The following is a 27078-nucleotide window of genomic DNA, read 5'->3' as shown; positions in this document are numbered from 1 at the left end:
TGTACGTTCAAATTTAAGTATCTCTGATTATAATAAGAAATAATTAAAACTAATTATTTTGTGTCTTTTTTTGTTTAAATTAATTGCATAATTTAAATCCCGCAACCCATGTGAGATCCCGTAAACCACACGGGACATCACATCCATTAAAACGATGCTGGATCTCACGGGATTGCAATGCCTTATCATAGATACCATTTTAATTGATAGGAATGATTTGACTCAAACAGAAGTCTAAACAAAAATACGTAACTAGATAATACTAACAAAGACAAACATAACCCACAGATAATTACTACGGAGTGAATAATATTAAAAAGTGTTATTATTATTAGCAAAAATTTTATTACGGAGAAATAAAAAGCAAGACAAAAGTTAAATGAGGTCAAAAAACCCAAGTTAACGATTGCACGCCAAAGACCCTTGAAAATAAACGTTTTGGAAGTCATATGTTGTTGAAAACTGAGTGAGAATAATGAAAGATTGAGAAGAAAGATATAAAATATCATAAAAGGCAAATATTTTGAATCTTGATATCATCAGACACTGGTATAAGAACCAAATCAAATAATTAAAAAACAAATTTAACAAAAATGGGCAAAACTGTTCAAAATTGATAAAATATACATCATGACTTAAAAAAGGTTTCATTTTACATTCAAGTAATAACAGAATAAAAAAGAGTTTGAGAATCTATGTAAATTTCTCGATAACATTTACAAATACTTCACATACCTAAAAAATATCAACAAGGCTTTGTACAAACTCAAGTCAATTTAAAAAACTAACACAATCGTTCATTTTTGAACCATTTTAAAAACAAATGCAATCGTTACAAAGATTCTTTGATAGTTAAAAGAGGAAAAAAAAATTAAAATAAATAACGTTTTATGCTTTAAAAACAATATTTTGTCATTACTTCAGTTTCACGAAACTTTGTTAAATAAAAAGCTTGTAAATAAATAACTGATTTAATCGATTTTAAATATCGATCGTTTAAATATCGACCGTTTAAATATCGATTTTAAATATCGATCGTTTAAATATCGATTAACATATAACATGTCAGATATAAGTGCAAGATTTTAGTGTCAAATCTAAATTGTCCTTCAATTAAAATCTAGAGGAAGCGTATTACATATTGTACATTGATTTAGACATTGTTATTCTGACAAAAGTGACCAACGGCTGTTGATCAACCTCTTTTAAAGTATATTTTAAGGTGTTTAAGCCATCGACTGTCATTCGTTCATCGGAATTCTTCAATAAATTCATTCTAAAAAAAGATAGTTAATTACAAAAAAAAAAAAAAAAGAGCAAGTGTGTTTACATTTCTTTTGTAAAATACCTGGACGGGTACTTTAATATAAGACAATATCACAAACATCATTACAAACAAATATTTACAAGTATTATTACAAATTAACTAACTGCGCTTATTCATCAGTATATACTAACATATATCAATAAATGAATATGATGCATTATTTGACATATGCGTGCATAAATCCCATGAAAGTTTCTTATATTTATAACGGATCATCTCCCAAGGCATTCATTTCATTTTCCCCAGCAGTTCCATTTTCACTCCATAATTGGAGTGAAAATTGAGCTGCTGAGGAAGACTGGTTCACTGCTTACTTCTAGACACAAAAAGCTGCCAATAAAAAACCCTAAAGCATTAAGCTAAGCATATGTTTTTATTTTTGATCCAACAAAAGCTCAAAAATTTTACAATAATTCCTAATCTAGTTTTTTATTCTAAATTGTTGCTGGAAAGTGGAGATATTTGGAATATGGATGAAACTGGAATTATCACAATTTAAACTACAGATCATATTGTAGCACGAAAATTATAGCAACAAATAATTGTCACTTACTGCTGATGAGAGACTATTTAGCAACAGTGAGAGTTGTAACTTCTGCTAGTGGAAATTCAATTCTCTTAAACGTTTTTACTTCCATATGTAAAGTTTAAAGGGTAATTTAAATTGTACTCCTGATGGTATATCAGGCGCTACAAACTTGTCTTGTTAGATGAACGAAGTTCAATTTTTGCAAACTTTTTTTCCGTTTTATATTGAAATAATATAAAGATGAGTACAAATGTTTGATATTTATAGAATTAAGTTTGAATCGTGGAAATGTTAGAGAAGTTTTTTGTTTGATTTAATTTAAATTATTTCTTCATTGTTAACTAGAGGAAGTTTTGGTTCAATCCACTAAATGTCACATTTGGAATCAAAAATCCTGTATACATGGATTTTTTTTTTTATTTGTGATAAATATGATGATTATTGCTGTTAATGGAGTTAAAATAATTATTATATTTTATAACAACTTTAATGATAGCTTTAAACATTTGTTTTGTTTTCACATTTTATTACTATATTTACTCTTTTGTTTTATAGTAAATATGACCATAGTGCAAATCCAAATGTACTAAATGTAAAGTTGTGTTTATTTTATAGTAAATATGACCATAGTGCAAATCCAAATGTACTAAATGTAAAGTTGTGTTTATTTTCAAAAAGAGCAATAAAATAAATGTTTTTCAAAATTTTACAAAAGTTTACAAAATGATTTTTTTAATGCAGGATAAAACGTTTCTGTTTAGCAGTTAACAAGTCACTTTAGCTTTAACAAGTAAGTTCCGTAAACAAATCAGCTGTAAAGTCAGGGTAAAAATGGAAATCTGTATTAAATGTAAGCAATAAAACTTTTTAAAAACTTTTTAATTATTCATATTTACAACAAAATTTCTATTGACAATAGAAATAGACCTATAAAACTACATGTAAAGATTTTCTCTCAAATTTGTTGTGCTAAAACTTGCAACTTTTGTTTGCATAATTTTTATTTTATTATAAATTATGAGAATATCATTTATATTTGTTTGCATTATTTTTGAGAACCATATTTATATTTGTTTGCATAATTTTTAAGAATCGTATATACTTTTTTTGTATAATTTTTAAAAATCATATATTTGTTTGCATAATTTTTGGGAATCATATATATTTCATATATAATCATAAATCATAAAACATGTATAATGGTATTTGAGCATATTAATAGATAACAATACAAAACATATTTAGCAACTAAAAAAAGAAATTAAATTTTCATATTCAACCTAAAACCACAGTGTAAAGAAAAATAACGTTCAAAAAGAGGGTGACAGAAAAAATTTGAAAAAAGAGCAGGAGTTGGAGTCGGTGGAGTAAGAGGGTTAAGACATGTACCAGAAAAAACCTGCACGTGTTCTGAAGTGAAAGAAAAAAAAGTTTTGTTAGACGAGATCTTGGAAAAAAAGTGAAAGATGCCTTAGACAGAAAACCGGAGATTTCTGTTCTAACTTTAGCGATTAAATTCAAAACAAATGTTTCCACTATACAAAGAGTGAAGAGAAATTGTGGTTATAAATCTTACAAAAAGAAAAAAGTTCCTCTTTGTGAAGAAAAGCAAAAAAATGTCGTAATTCGTTGTTCAAAGCTGCTCTATAAAAAATTATGTGCCAAAAAATCTTGTTTGATTATTGACGATGAAATTTATTGTGCTGCATATTTCCGATCTCAAGGACACCGATATTACTCAGCAATTAATCGCAAGAAACTGAATTCCAATTATAAATGCATTGGAATGCAAAAATTTGCTAAAAAATTCTTAGTTTGGGTTAGGGTCAGGGTTGGCAAGCAATTTGTGAATGTGGTGAAAGAAGTTCTTGTTTTGTGACTACGGGAACAATTAACACCAAAATATACATAAAAGAATGCCTCAAGAAACGTCTTTTGCTGTTTTTAAGAACACACATGGGTAACCCGTTATTTTGGCCCAATTTAGCATCATGCCACTACTCTGAGACAACTTTAAAATGGCTTAGAGAACATAAAGTAGACTTCGTTGAAAAATACTGCAATCCACCAAATTGTCCCGAACTACGTCCTATCGAAAGATATTGGGCTCTTGTCAAAAAAAAACTAAGGTTCAATGTAAAAGAAGCCAGAAACATTAAATATTTAAAAACTAAATGGATTAGAGCTACCAAGAAAGTCCAGCCGAAAATCGTGCAAAAGCTGATGTTGAGTGTAAAACGCAAAGTACGTGCGTTCTCACGTACAAAACTTTACAAACTTTCTTAAGTGAAATTTAAGAATATTAATATATGTACTTTTAAAATATATATAACATTCAATATCAAAATACAATAGTTAAAAAAATATCTTTTAAAATGTGCACAGATTTTTTCTGGTACATGTCTTAATTTAAGTTTATTGGGTTAACTTTGAAGTTTTGGGCTGTGAATTCTTTTGTAGATAGTTGGTAAACTAAATTGTTTTTATAAAATTTGATTCCAATATTATAATCATCAATGAATTTTGTAAAACAAAAAATTCAATGAATACTATAAAAATTTAAATAAACAATTTTAATTTTTTTATTTTATACTATTTATATTTAATACTAATTCAATACTATTATTTAAACAAGCAATAAAAGTATACATGTATATGTATGAAATAAAATCAAATATTTCAAAAAAAAATTAATTTAATTTTTGTTTAACATCTAAAAATTTTAGATATCAAACAAAAGTTTTTTCGCTTTGGTGAACCCCATAGGTGAACATACAATATTAAAACCCCTTTGGTGAACATACAATATTATAAATCAAATAAATACTTGATGTTTTTTTTCCCATAAAATTTTCAAGCATTCATAGTTTCTCGTGAAATTTTTTATTTTTTTATATTTTTCTCTAAAATTGCCTAGTACTACGGTATTAGTACTACCAGTATCCTAAATTGGACAAAAACCAATAGCAGTTTTTTGATATTACAGAAATATAATATTGAAATATTTTGATATTAATATTGAAATACTTGTATTGAAACAGATATTCAAAAAAATTATAAGTATAAATTGCATTTATTATGTAAAATGTTAACAAAAATGTTCAACTGTGATAATCATAAATAAACAAATCATAAATAAAGTAAATAAATTTTAAATCTTGAACTTAAAAATTATGCAAACTTGGCCTATTAGGTAGAACTTTACCTCTAATTCTTCCATTGAAGTACCATCATTAAATACAAAGAGCATCCAGAGTTTTTTCAGCCATTCTTTTTTTGTTGCCATTTTTTTTGTCAAAAAAAAACGGCAACAAAAAAATTTATTTTGAATTCAAAGCTAATTTTCTAAACTGTTTAGATAAGGTCATAAACCTGTTGAAGATGTTTTGTTTTCAAATAGCCTTATATATTACCATTTCAAATACCATTTTTAGTCACCTAGTGCAGTACTGGTAGAGTGCTCGCTTTAGAAGAAGTTTTGAGTTTAATTTTTAAAATGTGTGTTGTAGTTATGTTTTTGTAATTAAAGGTTTGAGTAAAGGTAAAGTAAACAACTAATTAAAACTTATTTTAAGTACACATGAAAATCAAAATTTATCTTCAAGATAAAAATATAATTAAAAAAAAAATTAACTTCATTTTTTTTGTAATAATAAATTCTTATAATGCATATTTATAACACAATTTTTTTGCTCAGTGATGACTTAATTTTCATTTGGTCTGTCAAACGTAAACCATCATATCTACGGAAAGTAAGCTTGAGTTTTTGCTCAAATGGTAAAGCATTTCTAATAGACTTTTACAGAGTTACTGGTTTTTTCTAGTTTCGAATTTTGAGATTAAACAATATTCTTTATCAAATTGGAGATTGAAATAAATCTACAGTAACAATTTTATATGATAAATGTTTAAATATTTTTTCAATTTTTCCTAACATTTGTTTCTCATCCCAGTAGTTCATAATTCATTACTAATCCTTCCTCATATTGCCATAATTTTTGAACGCTGAAAGATAATATGAAACTTAAAATTTATCAATGAATATAAATCTAGTTGAGAATAATACAAAAAATATTTTATCAACTTGTTGCCCCATGTTTGGAAGGTGAAAAAGAGAGAGAGAGGGGGGGGGGGGCGTAGATGAAGTTAAAAGGCTTTTTTGTTTCCAGCCTCCAATCATCACAATTTTTTGAAAAGCATCTCTATTTAACATAAATATAAACATACAAATGTTTGGAGTTTGCTCCATGTCTGGAAGTTAGCTACCTCAAACACCAAAAAATCCTAGATCTGTAACTGGTTGAAATACATGGGATACATACAACTGCTGGGCAGGGTTATAACTAAGTACTAACTTTTACAGGGTTATAACTAAGTAATAACTTTCTTAGTTTCTGATTAACTGCATTTTTTGGTTATACATTTTTTTTAAACATTAATTCAATTTGTCATATATAGTAATATAGTATTATATTATTAATTATAGTAATAAAGTATTGAGTCCAAGGAAAAGAAGCTAAAAGCATGTAGTTGAATTACTTACAAGATGTTATTACATTTGTTCAAAACTAAATATATACATTTTTAATAAAAGATATGTAAAATATTAGTGGTACCATTAATATTTTAAAATTGAAAAAACAATTATACGATTTTTATTTATCAATCTTATATTACTATTTTATTACAAAGTTACTACACCATAAAACTATCAGTATTTATTTTACTACTTCAAGAGAAGTTAATAATATACCAATAATATTTTTTATTTTTTTCAATTATATATATATTTTAATATGTGGCTATGAAAATAGCTGTTTTAGTAAGTTCAAGCCATGTCACTTCCTTTTCTGTAATCTAAACTTTTCTGTAATCTAAATAATTTTGAAATAAATAATTTTGAAATCTAATACGATAAAGAATTTTGTTTTCGTTTATTCTTTACTAAATTGTTTATCAGTAATCTTTTCCTTGTGTTTGGCGTTGAGGTGACGAGTCACCGTGCGATATACATTGTTTATCGCAAAACAAACACATAAATATACATTCTTCAGTTTGGTTAGGATAAAATAAATTAGGTCATCTAATATTTTAGCTAAAATCGGTCGGTTTCCAATATAAACTCAATAGCAGCTAAAACAGCGTTGAATTCATTCAAAATATTTCTGTGCCAGAAAAATTAATTTTAAAAATATTTGATGCACTCTCAGTCTAATTACGCCATAAAGTTTATGTTATTTTATTAAATTTAAAAATAACAGTGTTCATTTCAGAATAGTTAAATACTATGACTATGCAATGAATACATTCAAACACAACACATTCAATGCATGCCGTAAAAATTTAAATAAACAAATTTAATTCTTTAAATCTGAAAAATTAATGATTAATATAATTTAAACAAACAATTAAAAAAAAGTATAAACTACATTATATTAGAGTATGTAATTATTTTATTAATCTTGTTATGATAACAGTAAATAAACTACCTGTTAGGATCTGCCTGAGAACTTTGGAAATGATTAAATTTTACCATAGTGTAACGGCCAGTCAATAAAGAAGGTCTAGTCAACTTGTAACCCATAGTAACAATCCTAAAAACAAAGTTGTTTAAAAAAATAAAATAACCTAGATCAGACCAAGATCAGATCTTAAAATAAATTTTCAAAATATCTAAACACAGATTTAACTAAATATGTAGAGATTAAAGCAAACATAGTAAGATTAAATTAAACATGAGCTTGAAAAGGATCTCTTTTGAGCTTGAAAAGGATCTCACTTCTGCTACAGCATGGGGCTCACAGTGGCTGGTGAACTTTAATTCAGATAAAACTCAATTTTTTTCAGCCAATCATTATTGCAATAATTTAGATCTCCCTATATTTATGAGCAGTAATGTACTCGATCAGTCATCTAACCTTCACCTTCTAGGATTAACTCTTACATCCGATCTTTCTTGGAAACCATATATCAAATCCATTTCAAAATTAGCATCTGCTAAGGTCGCATCTTTTTATCGAGCTTAACACTTTCTCACTCCGGATTCTATTCTCTATCTCTATAAATCTCAAATCCAGCCTTGTATGGAATACTGTTGCCATATCTGGGGCGGATCTTCTAATGATGCCCTTTCTCTTTTAGACAAGGTGCAAAAACGCATTGTAAACATAGTTGGACCTGCTCTTGCAGCCAACCTCCAACCATTATCACATCGCCGTAATGTTGCTTCTCATTCTCTTTTCTACAAATACTAAAATGGGCATTGCTTCAAAGAGCTAGAGTCTCTTGTGTCATCTACTAAAATTCATTCTCATGTTACTTGTCATTCAATTAAACCTCATCTCTTTTCTGTGGCTGTTCCTAAGTGCTCCAAAAACTCTTATTCGTCTAGTTTTTTTCCTCAAACATCAGTTCTTTGGAACTCGCTTCCTTCACCTTGCTTTCCTGATTCATATAATTTGCAATCCTTTAAGTCGCCTGTCAATCATTATCTTGCTCTACAATCTTCATCTTTTCTCTTCCAGTAACTTCCAACTTTAATTAGTGGTTGCTTGCAGCGTCATTGGAAGCAAAGATGTTTAAAAAAAAAACACATATACAGATTAAACTAAACATATATGTTCTGGAAACTTTCAGAAGCACCCACTTTTCAAAACCATGTGGAAATGTGAATACTTTTAAAACTTTATGGTGGCTTCTGCAATCTTCTTGAACCTTCTAAAACTATGCATATAAAACTTATTGTATTAACTAAATTACACAAGTCAAATAAAATGCTTTGCATAACTACACGCTCAGGAAACTTGGCTGATACAAAACATTATAAAGTTCAAGATCCTTGGTTGATACAGAACAAGAATAAAGTCTGCAATTTTGCAAATGATCAACTATCAGACAAGAAGCAGACACCAAAGAAAGATTATTTGGAACTTTGCAAACAAACTGCAATTCTAAATAGAGAAAAACCACCAAATAAATTTTACAAAAAGTGTCTTTCATACAGCTTGTTAAAGCTTTTTTTTTATAATAAAAAAATGTTTATTTTCAAACATCAAATATAATACTCATTAAAAAAGTTTTTCTTTTAGCTTCTTCTTAGACACTTTTCAAGAAATTGACAATTTTACATGGCTCTGTCAGGCATCAAATAAAAAAAGAAAACAATGATAAGCTATTAAATAGCCAGCTTATTTATTAAAAATGCACAAATGACACAGAAAAAATTGGTGATATAGGTAATGCCAAAACTATATTTATGTAACACCAAGAAAAATTGATTAATTTAGTATGTATTAATGTAGAATATTGTACTTTTTTAAATTTGATTTAAACAAAGACAAGGAAGTATCCTACCTTGGTAACTCTTTGCAGAAATGAAATCTCTACATATCATTTTACATGGAATACATTTTTACATGGAATAAGTTTTAGATCATAGGATCTTGTTGAATTAGTACAGTGGAAAAAAGGAAAAAAAAATGTAAAAAAAAATACAATAAAGCTAAACTTGGTACAAAGATCCAAAACCATGTCAAGAATAACAAAAAAAAAATAATAATAATAAAAGCCTGTAAATTAGGTCACAGAAATCTCTATAGTTGGGCATAAAACGGAAAAAATAAATTATATTGATAATTCTATTTTAATACACCATGACAGATAATTTAATTCTAAATAAAATTTATATAAACAACATACTTCAAAAATTAATTAACAAGATAATTAATTATCTCGGAAAATTTTCATACTCTTTTGTTGCAAAATTGCACAATTTGATGAAATTTGATTACATTGCAATGACATCTTTTGGTGCGTTTATAAAAAAAACAATTATTATAGTTTTTTTAATATAAATTTTAATACCTCTTTTAATATAATAAATTTTTAATATAATAAATGCTATAACATATTTAATAATTTTTGCTTACTGCAACCCTCAGAATTAGGGTTGGCGTTCGGCAATGCCAACCTAAAAGTGTTTGAGGTCGGCAAAAATTTTTTCCTAATTACGAGTGTTGCATACTGTGAGAATGAAGAATGCATAAGATGTTCTTGGAGATTTCATTACAGCTGTGGGAAAAAACTCGCAAATTAAGTGATAATAAGTAAAAATCAAGAATTAAATTATTTGCACACTACAAGCGTACTTATATGTGTTTGCAACAAATATTTAATGACTTGGTGGATTTCATTTTTTGATGAATTTCTTGGTTTATTGACAAATTTATGACTGGTTCTGGGCTAAAAGACCTCTTTTCAGAGATTTATGCTGCAGTGTTGTTCGCATCATGTCAGGAAAAGTCGTATCTAGAGTTTTATGGGCACACTTTCTAGCTCATAGCTCTACAATAGTATGAATTGCTTGTACAATAGTATGAATTGCTTGTACAATAGTATGAATTGAAATAATTGAATAGAATTGCTTTTAAATGTTACAGTTATTGTTTATAAAATAATTTTTTTGAATTTGAAAATATTTATGCGAAAGCTATGAGTAATTCTGAAGTTAACTAAAAACTAAATAAGTTTCTTAAAACTGAGAACTACAAATTTCTGGAAAATGCAATTAACGAACATATAAAAATGGAGAAAAATAAAAAATCACAGAAATTTCAATTATGGATTCAGTATATAGAATATCTTGGTATAGTTTATTCTGGTTTTCTGAGTTTCTGAGTTTATTATTGGCAGAAAGAACTTCTGACTAGTTAATTCATATTTACTTTTTACAAAAAGTGTTGAATCTATTTGCAGCAGTATGCAAATGTTCTAGAGTTTATATTTAAGAAATTTTATGCCTTTCAAAAACACACCCATGGTTATACAAAAATTTTTGAAATATTAGTACTCTACTGGTTTTTATTTGACTAGCAAACATCATTAAAATAAATGACTAACAAACCCTGTTAAAATAAATGATAAATCTTTTCATTTGAACTCAATTTTATTTACAAGATTAGCGGGTATAGTCAAAAGAAAGCAAAGTGTTTAGCAATTGTTGACAACTTGTTGAGTTGCCAACTTTTCCATAGTTATTATTTGTGCAAGATCTAATGCAAAATGCTGATGAATCATCTTTAAAAAAATACAGCTAAAAGAAAATGCCATAACGTGTTATCACTAACTAATGAGACTTTTTACATCTCACAACTTTTAAGCGGGTATCTTTTTTAAATGCAACCTGCATGGCTTCTTCTTCTTTCTTAGAGTACCAAGTCTCATACTGTTTTGTATTTTTATTTTAAATATCAAAAGTAGAACAAAAGAGTTTGATTGAGCATGTGTACAAGTAATCACCTACAAGTGTGTACACCTTCAAGTTCATTGAGAAAATCAATTTATGGATTTTCTCAATGAAGGTGGATCATTTTATTGATGAAAATAATCCAAAAGCCACAGTGTATTTACATATTTGAATGTGGGAAAGTGTTTTGACATATAGCCATTGCTCAAGACAAGGTTGAAAAGCCAAAATTATGACAAAAATAAAATAAAAAATCGAGCATCAGAAAATGTGCATTGATGGCCAATTAAGGATTTCGATTCATAAATTGGCAACCAAATTTTTTGCAACTAGCCTCACATTGTTAAAACTATCCAATGAAAGATCAATATTGATTATCACAATAAGCATCAAATTCCTGATAGATCAGAAAAACAGTTGAACCAACTGCAAACTTTATGGTCTTGATTCCATTTTGGATGACAAAACATGTTAAACAAAAAATGCTAATGCTGGTTTTTGATGTAGAGCTGTCACTAATGTTCTAAAAGATACCAAGTACAAAAAGAAATCGAAATTTGAGAAAAAATCTCTTCTTTCTTTGAGAAAAAATCTCTAATAAAAAGTTTCTATACTAAGACCTCTGTTTGGTTAGCAATTTCTGTTTGCAGAAATACATGATTTTTTTGAAAAGGAAGTAAACCTACATGCGCTCCAGAACTTTGCCCAATGGAAATCTTAGTCTATTTTGAAAGGACCTATCTATGAAAACAAAAGGGAAGCACAAACAATTGATCAATTGAAAAACAGAATTCAATATTGTTTATAAAAAGTCAAGAACAATACAAACTATGTAGTGTTCTTCTCTATTGTGTGATTAGATAGTATAATGATTAGTAATGTTTACAAAAAGTTGGATGCTCTTCATACATACGGTAAAGCTGTTATGTTGCCATCTTCCTGAGTTATAGTAATTATGTTACTGTATCATGCTTTTTACATAATTAGAAAATCTTTATTAGTTCAGAAGTTTTGAGGTTTTCATTAATTAGTGATCACCGGTTATTATCAAATTTAAATTTGACAAGATGTAAACTTGCTGTTAATGGTGGTGCACTGTTAACATTGTGTACATTAGATAAAAGGGATACTTAAAACACCTCAAGATACTTTTTATCTATTTTGGAATTGGAATAAATAAAGAAATTTTAAAAATTTGTTTCCAAATTATTTTTTTAGTTTATTAACTTTTTTATTTTCCAGTACTTCTAAATAATTATTTAATTATACATAAACTATACATACATGTTAGGTTTTTTATTTTGTATACCTTTAATATATAACTATGGCACACAAGCAAAGGTTACTTTTGTAGGCCTTAATCTTGTGCTACATAAAGTAGAAACTTAAATTTAAAAAACTCTGATTAAATTAAAATTTTATATTGCACACACCTTCTGTAAAGATCATCATCTTCTCCTCCCCAGCCCCAAAAAAGATTTGACATTCCATTGATACTAACAAAATGTTCCTTTGTAAATGCTGCTACACCACCAAATATAGTTTCATATGGAAGTCTAAAGAAATAAAAGCATTAACAAAAGTTTTGCCCTACCTACTAGTAAATCACCGTTCCCGGCCCTGGGTAAAAATAGGACATTTTACAAACCCAGCCCCATTTAGCAGGGGTTGATTGCCAGGACTTAGAAAAAATTTATAATATTAGGTTAAATATATATATATTTAACCTAATATTATGTATAATATATAATATATATATATATATATATATATATATATATATATATATATATATATATATACATATATATATATATATATATATATATATATATATATATATATATATATATATATATATATATATATATAACTAATTTATTTCTGACAAAAGAAAAACACCCTACTCTTTGTTTTCTCTAGTATTCTTTTCAGACAAAAACCCTTTCCTTTGTTTTCTAATAACTCATAACTTAATAGTGGTAGCAAGCAACCAATTAAGTTATGATGTGCGAGGAAATAAACTAAATGAATAAAAAATTTTATAGCCTGGAGGGACAGATGCAACTTTTTAAAAGATAAAAAATTTTTTTAAAGATTTTTAAAAGATGCAACTGTAGTAAAAGGATGCAACTTTGCTGAATGACCAGCCAAGTAAAAATGAGTTTTGGTTGATCTAACTAAAAATAATAGCATGTTTGAGCAGTGATAGTATTTGTAGAAAAAAGAGAGAGATGCAACCTTACAATGACGGAAGAGTGGCTCAATTTTGGCAGATAAAGCAGATTCAACTACATTTACAATGTGGTTTTGGACCTTGTCCGAGAGTGAGAGGATTTTTATTCATCAATGTTATTCAGGAATGCCAACAGTATTGCGATAATTGTTAACAGTAAGTTTTGTTGAAGTTAAAATCAACAAGCAGCAAATAACATTTTGAATATGTCTCTTTCTGATGTTTCAAAAGCTTGTTTAAAACCTAGATTAATTTCAAACAAGGTTTTAGACCTTTTTTTAAATCTATCTACTATTAGTCATTGGCTAATATATCATAAACATATTTTTAAACATATTTTTAGCTTTTATTGTAATAAATATGAGTTTATTCTGCTCTTTTTACTCTGGATCGCAGTGACCCTTTTTTTTTGTTTACAACCTCCTCTTTACAAATCCCATGAGAATAATCTCTAATAAAAAGTTTCTATACTAAGACCTCTGTTCTTAATATATTTTCATTATTAGGCTGGCTTGAAATTTAAAAATTAATATTTCTTTACATTTGTTTTTTTACTTGTTCGTCAATGGATAATACAACTAACAATTTACTTTTTATTATATAGATAATGTAAAGTTTTTGCAATATTGCATTAAACTATTTAATGAAAAATAATTAAAATATTTTTTTTGTATTCTTAAATAACAAGTGCTTTGATTAAAAATTGAAAAAAATATTTTTGTGCATGTCAGTGTATGCTTGCTAAAAGTCTGTATACCACTCAGAGCCATTTGCAACACCTTTAAAATTAAGAGTGTTTAGCAACTATGTAAGAGTTTATGTGATTTTCCAAAACCAGACAAAAGTTAGCAAAACTAATTTTTTATTGTATATTTGTTAAGTATGATATTTAAACTATATTATTTTCATGATTATATAACGTTTTTATTGTATATTTGTTAAGTATGATATTTAAACTATACTATTTTCATGATTATATAATGTTTTTATTGTATATTTGTTAAGTATGATATTTAAACTATATTATTTTCATGATTATATAATGTTTTTATAACGTTTACATTTATATAACGTTTTTATTTTTTATTCACAATACAAATGTAACTTAGTAAGATCTTCTACCTAAAATGAAAATATTGAAAATACAAATGCAAATATTTATTTGAACAGATGAAGAAATTATGTACAATTGAAACATAAAATATTGTGTTTCCACATTCATAAGTTAAGGTAATGCCATCGTATATAGCATACATAACAGCAGTTTGTTAGATGAAAGCAAAGCTAAACCAATCGCTTTTGCGCTTGGTAAGGCACTGAGTGACAAATGAAAAATGTAAGATTTTTTCAAAATTAATTCACTTTCAACAGAATTACAAGCAATTACTAATTGTGGTGTGAGTTAACAGAAAAAAAAAAGGTAGATAAAGAGAAAGAAAGCAGTTGACAGAAGACTTAAAATTTTTTAATCGTATGAGTCAGGAAAATATGGAGTCGAGAGAGAATTCTAAGCCACATTTATTCAAGTAAATAAAAGCTGAAGGAACAGCTACAATAAAAGATAAAAGAAAAGATGAAATATGAAAGAACAGCTACAATAAAAGGATACAGCTTTGCTGAATAACAAGTCACATGATATGGAGTTTTGACTGATGGAGCAAGTGACAATAGCTTGTTTGAGAAACAACCATGGTAGTATTTGTAGAAAAAAAAAAGAGATGCAACCTTACAAAGAAAGAACAATGGCTCAAATTGGCAGGTCCATCAAAATCAGAATTATAATTTTGGATCTTGTCTAAAGACAGCTTATTAAAAAAGCCAACTCAAATACAACAATAGAACTATCAGAGTGGGGCAGAGGTTCAAGCCTAGCATTTAAAGCAGCTCCAGCATTTGTAATGCATTTTTGAACCATATTTAAAAAAAGAGGGGCTCATTAGAGGAACCAAACAAAATATGAAACAGAACTATGGGAGTACATACAACAGAGTACACAATAGAGTTAGAGTAGACATGCAATGACTGATTTTTTAGGGGTATATGCTACTAATTAACATCAGCCAATATCAAGAATTATTGGTTACAGTTAATACCTATACACATCAGTCAATACTTGAGGGTTTGGTAAAAAATTAGCACTAATAAACTACAATATTACAACATACTGCAACTATTACATTTACAAAAAAAAACAAAAAAAAAAAAAACTGATACTAATAAATTGTACAAATATTTTATAAATTATCATTGTTAATTATTATTTTATAAACAATTTATAAATTAGTACACATATTTTATAAATTACCAGAATTATGATCATAACTTACTGGTATTGAAATTTATCAACAGCAACAGACATATGTCGAGGTGATGTTGGGCAACCATAATAATTGCGATCATCTTCAGGAAGCAAGTCCACATCAGTAAATATAAAACAATTAAAATCTGCTATCTTTAATGCTTCGGTGTATCCAACATTAAAAAGTCCTGCTCTGTTAAAAGGATCATTTTCCAGCTAAAAGAAGTTTAAATAATAATAAAATAAAAAGTCAATAGGATAAGAACAACAACTACAATACCCACTGTTAGATATTAAAGTTTTTTCTAAAAAATCAAATATAATTTTAAAGATATAGTCTTTAAAGATATCATTCTTGCCTTGAATTTTCCTCATTTAAAAATGTTGCAAACACATTTATTTTAAAGGTACAGCTTTATATTTGGAGTCAAAACAAAAAATGATTAAATATAATTTAGTTTGAAATAAAAAACTCTTAAGCAAACTGGTTTCTTTCGATAAAAAGACATAACTCAATACTTTATATAGCATTTATGTTTTCACAAAAAACATAGCAGATAGAAAGGTAAATAAAAGATGATTACTTTAAAGTGTAACAAACACTTGCAATTGCAAAAAGTAAAACTTCAAAGTTTAATAAATTTTTAATATGAAATCTCTTCTTTTTTTTTTTGAATTTTTATATAATTACTTACCTGCTCTACAACAATTATTCTGTAATATAACTCTTGTCTCATCAGTAAAGGGTGCATGTGGCGTAAAAAAATTAATAACTGGTCATTGCGGTTCCTGAACGGAATCACTATTGCTACCTAAACAAATAAAATTCAAAGATAACTAGAAACTCTAATTAAATAATACAAATGAAAAAATTAAGATGAATATAATATTTTTGCATACACACAGTGACCCACTCAGCTTTGGGAAGGTGAATAACAAAAAAATACATCAGGCCTTGTTTTAAATAAAAAATGCCTAAGATATTAGCTTAAAGTGTGTTTTTGTTTTGTTTGGGGACAATTTTTTTAAACTATTGCAATATAATAAATTACCACCAAATATGTAAATATTTTATGGAATTTATGTAACTATATTATCGAATATTTTTTTTTTATTATCTAATAATTAAATTTAAAAAAACATTATTTTAAATATTTTATATAAACTAATTTCTTTCTTTTCTTGACATTCATATAAATGTATTGAAATTTATTAAAATATTATTTTTTTACTTTTTAATTGTCGCTTTGCAACTAATAATGATTTTTTGTTTTTACGAAGTTAGGAGCAAGATAGTTATGAAACATAATTTACTTGAAAATATTTAAATAAACCATCTATAATAAAAAATAAGGGATTTTGTGGAGTTTTATTTTAGGTTAATGTATTAATAACATAAATTAAGTAAAATCTAAATTTATATTTAAACATTAATACTAAATATAAATTAAATATTTTAACTGAAATTATAATTGCATTAAAGTAAATTACCTAGGTAAATTTTTAATAACAAAAATAGAATCTACTAAGATAAGTTATATAAGCCTTCATAACTATATTTCTATGACAACCTGAAGAGCATTAAGGATAAATAAGTCAAATGTGTCAAAAAGTCAAAAGTCAAAAAGTTAAAAATGTCAACAAATACAAATATTTAAATTTATTTTCTAATAGCAGTTGTCTTTGCTGTATTTTCTGTTAAATTTTATATGTAGCTATTTGTTTATCATTACATATTTAAAACTTTATACTTATACCTTGACCCTTTCAAGGCATTGTTTGGGTTTCCACCATCCACCTTTTTCAATCATTCCACCAAAATCCACACTGTACATTTTTTCTAAATCTTTTAGACTTGGTACAGACTGATCAACATAAAGTGCCCCAACTATAAAATTAAAATTTATTATAACAAGAAAAGATCTTCCAAAAAGAAGTGTCAGATACAACTTAAGTGTAATAAGTTACACTTAAACCCTAATCTTTAAGTGGCGTTAAAGTCGTAAGCGTCAGACAATACTAGAAGTGCTGGATTAATTTTTTTTGAACTTTTTTAATCAGTTTTGTTCTTTTTAAATTACTCTTAAAAACTCAGGCAAGAAATATAAAATTTAAAAATAAATGATAGTTACTGTGAGGTGGTAGTAACTGTGAAGTGGTAGCAATAGTGAAGTGGTAGTTACTGTGAAGTGGTAGTTACTGATAATTGTAGCAACTTTGATTTGAATTAGATAAACTAACAACAATGTTTTTATAATAACTATAAAAACAACTTTCAACAATAACAAGGAACTATTGTTTAAAAACAAGTAACTATCGTTTAAGAAACTACATAACTATCGTTTTAGGTATAAACAATTTTATTTTTGATTTTATGAAATTCATTTATTTTTTTATATTTTTTTATTGGTTTTCATATGAAAATCAATTAAATGTGTAATAGATAAAAAAACAGATCTTTTTTCAAATAAAAAATAAAGGTGGTTAGTTGTCTAGATTTCTAGACATCAATATAAACAATAAAAAAACATCTAAATAAATAGTAACAAATAATCAAAAAAACATACCAAGCCTTGATCCCCTTAAAGAACAGGGTTGATTGCTATTTATTTGTTCATTCGTTATATTTGATATCGTATTTGAAATTTTATTTTCTATTTTTAATTCCAATTCAACATTAGGTTTCTTAACATTATTATCCTGATTTGATACTAATTTGATATCTGAACTACTTTCATTTATTGTATATGTTTCTTTTTCTTTTTCCACTTTAATATTAACAACTTCAGATTTATCTAAATGATTTCGGAATGAAATTTTATTTTCAACATCAATATTGCTGTTTGTATCATCAATATTTCTATTTGAAGCATGTTGCCATGGAACATTAACAGAGTTCAGCATTTTAAAATAATTTTTACTAAACATGTGCATCACCACGAAAAAAATGACTACACAACCAAAAAAAAGTAAGGAATATCTCAATCTTGAGAGAAACATTCTTCTAATTACAATCAGTTTGCATAAAACCAGTTCAAATCAGTGCTGTGAAATTCTAATTTAAAAAAACACATATATAAAAATTATGTAAAAAATATAAACGTGTATATAAAAATTATGATATATATATATTAACTATAGCATATTTATGTAACAAACTGATACCATATTTTTGTTACATTAAATAAATGAGCATTTTCAGAAAAAGAAGAAAAAAACAAAGAATAATTAATGAAAAGGCTGCTGCCCCATGCCAAACCCTCAGTCGATGTAGCAGTACTCTGCTGCGAGTCAGGCAACTTTTAGTCAATGCATGTATTGAAGCCCCCGACAACAGGCTATTTCAGTGTGACATCAGAGTGCTTATCTAAACTAGCAATTTAAGTTGCTACAGGGGAGGGCCGCTGCATCAAAACCGCCAATTTCATGTATTAGCCAGTCAAATTGACCGCTAGACTTCAATTTCTTATTTTCCACGCTGTATATATATAATAAGATGAATAAGTGTTTTTTCACTAATTTATATATATGTGTGTGTGTGTGTGTGTGTGTGTGTGTGTGTGTGTGTGTGTGTGTGTGTGTGTGTGTGTGTGTGTGTGTGTGTGTGTGTGTGTGTGTGTGCATATATATATATATATATATATATATATATATATATATATATATATATATATATATATATATATATATATATATATATATATACATATATATATATCAGGCCTTGTTTTAAAGAAAAAATGCTTAATGTATTAGCTTAACACGATATTTGATGTTGTAAAATTGTTTAATTCTTTAAAGATATCAACTTTTTTAAATTACTTTTTTAAATTACTTTTTTAAATTACTTTTTTAAATTTACCTAAACTTAAATTACTAAATAATTAATAATTTTAATTGCCACAAAATGAGTTAAATGTTATTTAACGGCTTTTTTATCATAAGGGAATGTTTTTACTATAAGGGAATGTTAATTTTTTTAAATTTTTTTATTTTTAATATTAATTAAATTTAATATTGCATTTTTAAAAATGTTTGATATTGACAACTTTCTTTCTTTTCTCAACATTAGCATAAATGAATTAAAATATGTTAAATTTTTGAATTTTTAAAATGATAATTTCTTAAATTTCTAATTGCGGCTTTGCAACTAAAAATGATTTTTTATTTAATAAAAATTAGTGAGTAACAAATAAAAAAATTACATTAATTTATTTAGTTGATTTGTTAAAAGTTTATTAGTCTATTATTTTATTATTAATGTTATATCGCAGTATATTGTTTATTAAAAAATATTTGCTGTGATCTAACGTTATAAAAAAAAGTTTAACTTACATTTTGTACTGATATTTTTATAAAGCGCTGAAAAAATCATCTTAACTTAACTATATAGAAACTTAAAAAAAAAACTTTGTAAAAGAAGCTTATAAATCATTGTAAAAAAAACAATGAAAAATAAAATAAAAACAACGTAACTAAAACTAAAATAAAAAAAATCAAACTTAACCAAAATAAATAATAAACTATAACGATAATCTAAATTACTTTTGGAATGTCGTATTGGTTTGTGTTTTCGTTTTTATTTTAATTCTTTTATTTAGAATTTAAATAAAATGTTATTATGTTTTTAATTTTATTGTTTTGTTTTTATTTTTTGGCCGCTTTTATTTTGATTAAGTTATTAATCAATTTAATAAAACGTTGAACTGAATAAAACGTTTGCTTTTCTGTTGGTGATTTGTAATATTTTATTTAGATTTAGTTAAAATGTTTGTTGTATCGGATTTTTGTTTAATTATTTTTTTGAAATTTAAATAAAACATTGATTTTTCAGTTTTTAAAATTATTTGTTCGAAATTTGAATAAAAAGTTTGTTTCGCTTTTTTCATTTGTTTATTAAGAATATTAATAAAACATTCTTTAATCCATTTTTAATTTAATTATTTTATTTAGAATTAAAATAAAAAAATTGTTTTGCTGTTTTTATTTTAGTTACTTAATTGCAAACTTAAATAAAACGTTCATTTTGTCATTTTTAATTTATTTGAAATTACAAAAAAAGTAAGTTTCAAAATTCTGAGGTCGGCAGAAAATTATCGACCTTAAACACTGTCAGGTGGGCAGTTAGGTTGGCACTGCTAAATACCGACCCTAATTCCGAGGACTGACATGTGTATATATACATAGATATATATATATATACCGCATAAATATATGTCTATATATACATTTGATCCCCACCATGCCCCTGGTAGTGCCGGGCTCAACATGTTTCTCTGTGCAGCAAACTTGCTTGTCAAGGTTTGTGGTTCAGAGTTATAGAGTTGAGAGAGGGTTGTAACCTTAACTAAAGTAGCCTCCTCAACTGTAGTGGCCTTCATGGCCTATATACATGCATATATATATATATATATATATATATATATATATATATATATATATATATATATATATATATATATATATATATATATATATATATATATATATATGAATCTGTATTCGGCAGGTTGCAGTCAAATAATATGGAAGTACAATAGCACTTATATTTATTATCATTGTCTTTCAGAAAAATATTTAAGTATTATCTTCACAATAATGTCCTATAATGAAAAGTGCTTCCAATACATAAAGAAACAAGACAATCTAGATGAAGAATCTTGTATGATTTTATGAGACACTTAAGAAAAAAAGAACTGTTCCACTAGAAAAACAATTACTGGAAGATAACAGCAGGATACCACTCAAAACTCAAATTGTTGGTCGCTATCTGTTTTAAAAGTAAATTGAATTTTGCCCTAAATATATCAAACTTCTTACTAAATTATTATTCCATAAAGATTTTTGTTTAAGTATTGAACTGTTTACATTTTTTTTTTTTTTTTTAGTTTTTCATTATGGTGTTTACTTAAAATTAGTACTTGTACTATATGTAAATATTCCATGAAATGTAAAATCCATTTCAGAATACATTTGATTTGTTCCTGGAAGATACCATCAAAGGAAGATGAGAACCCATAAAGCAAATTGACAAGTGAAAAGTTTATGGAAAAAGAAATTAAATTTTCCAATTTATTAATTCAAGTTGTACAGGCAAAACTGGATCAAGTACTGAAGACGATAAATGTGTAAAACAAAGAAAATACAACTATTCATCCACCCAAATAAAATAAAACTATCCATCCAAAAAATAATGTCTTTGAAGCCTACTTCAATAATAGCAACAATAGCAACTTCCGAATCTGAGTCTAGTAAAATATCAAAAGTCTGAAGAATCAGAAGAACAGTTCACTAGTACCAGAAACAACTAAAGGAAAACCAAAACTGCACTGCATTTGTAACATCTTTAAAGTTATCAACCAGCAAAGCAGCAATCATATGTTAACAGTTCTCATCCCACAAAACTGTTAATCAATATTCAGACAACTTCACAGTTTGGTATATTCAGATCAACTATTAAAGAAGCTGTTAAATTTAAAGAAGAAATGACAAAAACACTACATTTTCAGAAATCTGGTCACTACACTTCGATGGTAAACATATTAGTGACCAAAAATATCAAGTGTTAGTGTTGAATAATAAACAAAGAGAAGTTCAGTTACAAAAACGTTTTACTAAAAAAAAACTAGAAGAAAAACAATTCAATGGTTGTCAAAATCATGTTATTGACAAAGTTCTTATGCATAGTAATGAGTGAAAGTCTTAGTGGAAACAACATTTGCTCAATATGTGTTTATCCCAGAACTTGTAAAGAACTAAGAACAGCTCAAGAATAGGAAGAATTTCAAGAATGGTAAAAAAGTGATTACTGAAACAGCAGGATGATATGATGATGTAAAATTTCTATTTCATTTTTCTATTTCATTTAATTCAGGTATTCGGCATTTTTGAAGAATATGGAGTTTTTCCCATAGTTAAGTTTTAGAAAATACCTAAATTAAATAATGCAAGATGGAATTTCCAAGCAGAGAGAAGAGTCTCACTACTCCATAATTGTAAATTCATCTCTTAGAGATGGACAGACCAATGGTTTACTGACCAAATGTACAATGCAGATATTTATTGGAAGCTATGTAGCAGCTTGCACAGTTACAAAAAAAACCATTAAACTTAATGAAAACAATTAAAACAAACTAATTTTTTTAATTCATATTTTATTAACATAAACACATATATTAAAATAAAGATTTAACTGAGTAGCAATTTTATTTTATATATAACTTATTAAGCATGTTTTACCAGAATACTTAGTAGAGTAATTAGTTTCATTTTTCTGCAAAAGGTATCAATCATTATTAGCCATTTCTAGAAATTAGGGTGTTATTTTGGGAGCATGAATGTCATTAATATACTTATTTATTTGAAACTTTATTTGCTGTTTTTTTACTACTGATTCTATCATACTACCTATTTATTTAACTGCTTTTATTAATTATTAATTATTAACAGAGAATAATAGTAGCTGTCATCAATGGTTTAAGAACATTGAAAAAATCTATAGACATTTCTACACACACTTTCTCATTCTTGCTTATATTTTTCATTCAGACATTACATTCAAGGGATTTGGTTCTTCCTCAAACACTATCTACAACCCCCTTTCTATGAAAAGTTGCAAAATCCATTTCCACTCAAATGTTTTATTATATTGAAAAAATAACTGGTAGAGTATTTTCATCATAAACTTATTTTTAAAATCTGTAAAAATGCGCTCTAGTACCAGTATTATAGTTTTCAGACATTTTATAATACTTCATAATAATGTTCAAATTCATTCATTCTTTTTCATTCAAATTCATTCATTTTTCAAATAAATTCATAAAAAAAATAATATCATTGCTCTTGTCTCCTGTGTCTGAACTGATGAGATATGTTTTGCAATAAATGTTGTAGAAAACTGCATTAGTAAACAATTAAACAGTTTCTACTTTAATATGAAGTTTGCACTTTATTTCAATAATCACAAACATATTTCATTATTTTTTTAGTAGAAACTAAACACTAGCATTATTATAATGCAAATAATTTTGGTTATGCTGAAAATTTTGATATTTAGATAAGAAATCAAGAGCACTTAGTTACTAATGCGACATTTAGTTAGGTAATTGCAATGCTGCTATTTTTATAGAGCAAACTGCTGGATGACTTAATGAGAGCTAATTTTTATTGACAAATAGCGAGCAATTTTATGTGATTTTTTATCCTTTTTTATTGCATAATAAAAAAATTGCCTTTCTACAAACCACCAATGCAGTAAACCCAGTACTTAATACGAACATTTTCTTGAAATTAAGATAAAGAAATTAGTCTCCATTACTTCCCTTTTGCAACCATTTTTTGATTAAAATTGAAGACATCTAGATTCACCTTTGCTCCACTGTTGTTAAGGGATCTGCTCTGATATATTTAGATTTTCTGAGGAATATTTTTACATTGTTTTTGTATTGCAGACAATCCCAAGAAAGAAACAAACATGGTGGTTAAACAACCTTTGAAGGATTCCCTACAGAGGTTCTCCTACCACCATAAGAAAAAAACGTCATGAGTGTGCTGCAGTAGATATTACTTCAAATCATTTGTCAATAAAAGAAATGATTGATAAAAGCTTATGTTATAAAAATATGTTTTTAAAACTTGTGTTATTAAAACAACTTCAACAAATGCTTTGAACATAAATTTAATGTTTATAAGAAATTTCAATATTTATATATCTAGTAAAATAAAATAAAAATAATAAGAACCTAATCAGCTTAAACGATAGATAATTCATGTGAGAAAGTAAACTTGCTTTTTTATCAAATTTACTCTGCAAGCAACCACTATTAAGTTAGGAGTTACTTGAATACAAATAATAGATTTAAAGAGCAAGGAAGCAGTTGATAGAAGACTTGAAAAGTTGTATGAGTCAAGAAAACATGAAAATGGGAGAGAGTTCCAAAAAATTAAAGTGCAAAGGGAAAAAACAAGACAAATAAAAGGACCTTTTTTTTTTTTTAATTGAGCGTCACTTTTAATTTACACTATTTTATTGACAAAATAACTATTAACCATTTTTACTTTTTATAATGCAAAGAACCTATGCTAAAATTATATCTATAACTAAGTACTGGAGTTTGGGATAAAATTTGTGCACCCAAACTGTTATACTAACTAAACAAAATTGATACTAAAACAAAATTGTATTAAAATGTTTTACAAAAAAATTTACTTTACATCTTTTGGGGTTTTTTTTATTTGATTGACTTACATTGTGTCTGAAATGAATAGAGTCTATTGTACATAAATACTGTGAAAAAGTTATTTTTAGGTAGCTATTTTTAGAAATAACGACAAAAATCAACAATTCAGTTTTAAAAACACATATTTATGTATAATGTAACACTTCTAGTACAACGAAGAAAACTTTTTACAAAGAAAACAGTGTCTGTTTTGTGGTCAAAGTATAATTTTGTGGTCAAAGTCAGAATCTGTTCATAAAACTTTTTTTTAATATCTTCATCAGCTGGAATGTATGGCATATGTCTATGGAGCAGTCTTCTTAGTATTGATTGGGATCACTCCATCCAGATAAGCTTTGGCTGTAGGAAGAGGCAGCACTGAACAACTGGAATTTCTCAAAGAAAATGTTTGGAATTGAAACCATCAATATAGTTTCTCTAAAAAGTGCTGATTCTAAAAGTAATTTTTTTGTTCCTGGACATATTGCGGCCAGATACTTCATCAGACAACATTGTTTTTTTAATAAAATTGAGGCGACCAATTATTAAAGTAATGTCAGCATTTTTTACAGTGACAACAGAAAATCCATTTTTCTTGGAGGATAACAGAACCAGATCATTATACTCATTTAAGGTATAAATCCTATCAGTTTTCTGGATTTTTCTTTTTAAGACAGAAAAACCCTGATCACAAGGAAGAAAAGAGTGACCTTTTTTCTTCCTTGTAATCAGGGTTTTTCTGTCTTAAAAAGAACATAACCTAACAAGGGTATGTTTTTGCTTTGGCCCCCGCACCCATCAAAAAACATATGCAACTGTTCTACATCATTGCAGCAAGATTCTATATATTTTAATAGAAAGGACTAAACTTCATCAACGAAAACTGCTGCTTTAATATTTTTTAATAAAATTTGTAAATTACATTGATTCCAAGATACTTCTGTCAAAGTGCCTTGTGCTTTTCATATACAGAAAGTTTTTCATTGAAAAATGTTTTAAAGTATTACCATAGTAACTTATTTTTGTTGGATAATAAGATATGTGCTCTTTCACCATGTTAATGACACTTTCAGGTTTAGCATTTCCTGAATTACTTCATCCACGTTTATCACAATGGAGTTGTCCTGTTTTCAAAGGTTCCCAAATTTTCTTAATCTGTCATTTATCACAGAGTGAATATTCATAAATGCCTACTTGCATACCTTGTGTTTTCCAGCCTTATTTTTAGTTGGGGCCAGGGCCCGGATCACTTCCTACTATTAACAGAAGCTTTTTTTATTATTTCACTCTTGTAGATAGAATTATTTACAACTCTTATTTTCCTTTTCTTTTTTTTTTGTTGGTATATGAGTGTTGTCATTAGACTGCATTACTCAATCAATTAAAATCTGAAAAACTCATAACTCAGTCACTGTAAACTAGTAAAGCACAACACACTAATACAAAGATAAAAAGCATAACCTCCAATCAAATGAATCAACTTAATTCACTGTAACTATTCAACTATATTAAACTTAGGGCTATGGCTTTTATTCTATGCATGTAAGAATTCTTTGTACTTAATTAATCTCCATGGGAATTATTTTGCAATCATTATTAGTTTTCTAAAGATATTTTTACAAATGATTGTCAAAGAGGAACTACCAGTGTGTATTTGTTAATGATTATCCAAAATAAATATTACAAACGATTATCGGAAAGGAAATTGGTTGTTTAACAACCATTACAACTTCTATTTGTGCTAATTTATGATTCACAAAATGACCAGTTCAATTGACATGTGTTTTAGCAGATTAGATTCACTGATTTACTGAATTCACAAATTTTTTTTTAAATAAATGGTTTTTAATCTAAAATATCTACAAAATATAATATACAATACTAACGAAACAATAAAAATACTTTAACTTTTTGAAATAATTTTAAATGGTTATAAGACAATCCTTTCTGATACAATATGTTTTTTATCTGTATTGACTATATGAAACAAAATATATATATAATATATTATCTTGGTACTTTATAATATAATTAAATAAATAACTCATAAATGTTATACATAAATAAAATATATAAGTAATACCTGTTCACAATATTTAACTTGTGAATTATAACTATAACTCAACATCTGTGTGCAAATGAACATAAGTTATTCTCTTACCCAAAATCCAAATTCCCAACATTTGCTATTAGGTTTTAAATCAAATCAAATAATAAACAAGCTA

At 26.7% G+C, this 27078-nt stretch overlaps 1 protein-coding gene across 2 annotated transcripts; it reads right to left on the bottom strand.

Annotated features, from left to right (window-relative positions):
• Nucleotides 1-583: 583 nt before the first annotated feature.
• Nucleotides 584-27078, bottom strand: LOC100213365 (beta-1,4-N-acetylgalactosaminyltransferase bre-4). 2 transcript variants are annotated; one of them, XM_065800569.1, is made up of 8 exons: nucleotides 26937-27078; nucleotides 18203-18690; nucleotides 17393-17523; nucleotides 16331-16447; nucleotides 15664-15851; nucleotides 12534-12656; nucleotides 7346-7450; nucleotides 584-1276 (listed from the first exon to the last, which is right to left on the bottom strand). In XM_065800569.1, the coding sequence occupies exons 2-8, from the start codon at nucleotides 18633-18635 to the stop codon at nucleotides 1135-1137; spliced, it is 1239 nt and encodes a 412-aa protein (XP_065656641.1). In that variant the 5' UTR covers nucleotides 18636-18690; nucleotides 26937-27078; the 3' UTR covers nucleotides 584-1134. The 2 variants fall into 2 exon arrangements, with proteins under 2 accessions (XP_065656641.1, XP_065656640.1); XM_065800568.1 differs by having other exon boundaries at nucleotides 1027-1276; nucleotides 27015-27032.

This window comes from Hydra vulgaris, chromosome 06 (genome assembly GCF_038396675.1).
Source record: "Hydra vulgaris chromosome 06, alternate assembly HydraT2T_AEP".
Lineage (NCBI taxonomy): Eukaryota > Metazoa > Cnidaria > Hydrozoa > Anthoathecata > Hydridae > Hydra > Hydra vulgaris.
Note: the sequence above shows the minus strand (reverse complement) of the source record. Positions and strands in the feature narration are given on the sequence as shown.

What these genes read in the sequence shown, in the direction of transcription:
- LOC100213365 (XM_065800569.1), bottom strand. Translation starts at nt 18,635, where the DNA reads ATGTTTCTCTCAAGATTGAGATATTCCTTACTTTTTTTTGGTTGTGTA. An exon ending in TTTAAGGGGATCAAGGCTTG is followed by an intron (nt 17,524 to 18,202) that starts GTATGTTTTTTT and finishes TTAATTTTATAG; the next exon opens with TTGGGGCACTTTATGTTGAT. An exon ending in TCTCAGGCAGATCCTAACAG is followed by an intron (nt 1,277 to 7,345) that starts GTAGTTTATTTA and finishes ATCTTTTTTTAG; the next exon opens with AATGAATTTATTGAAGAATT.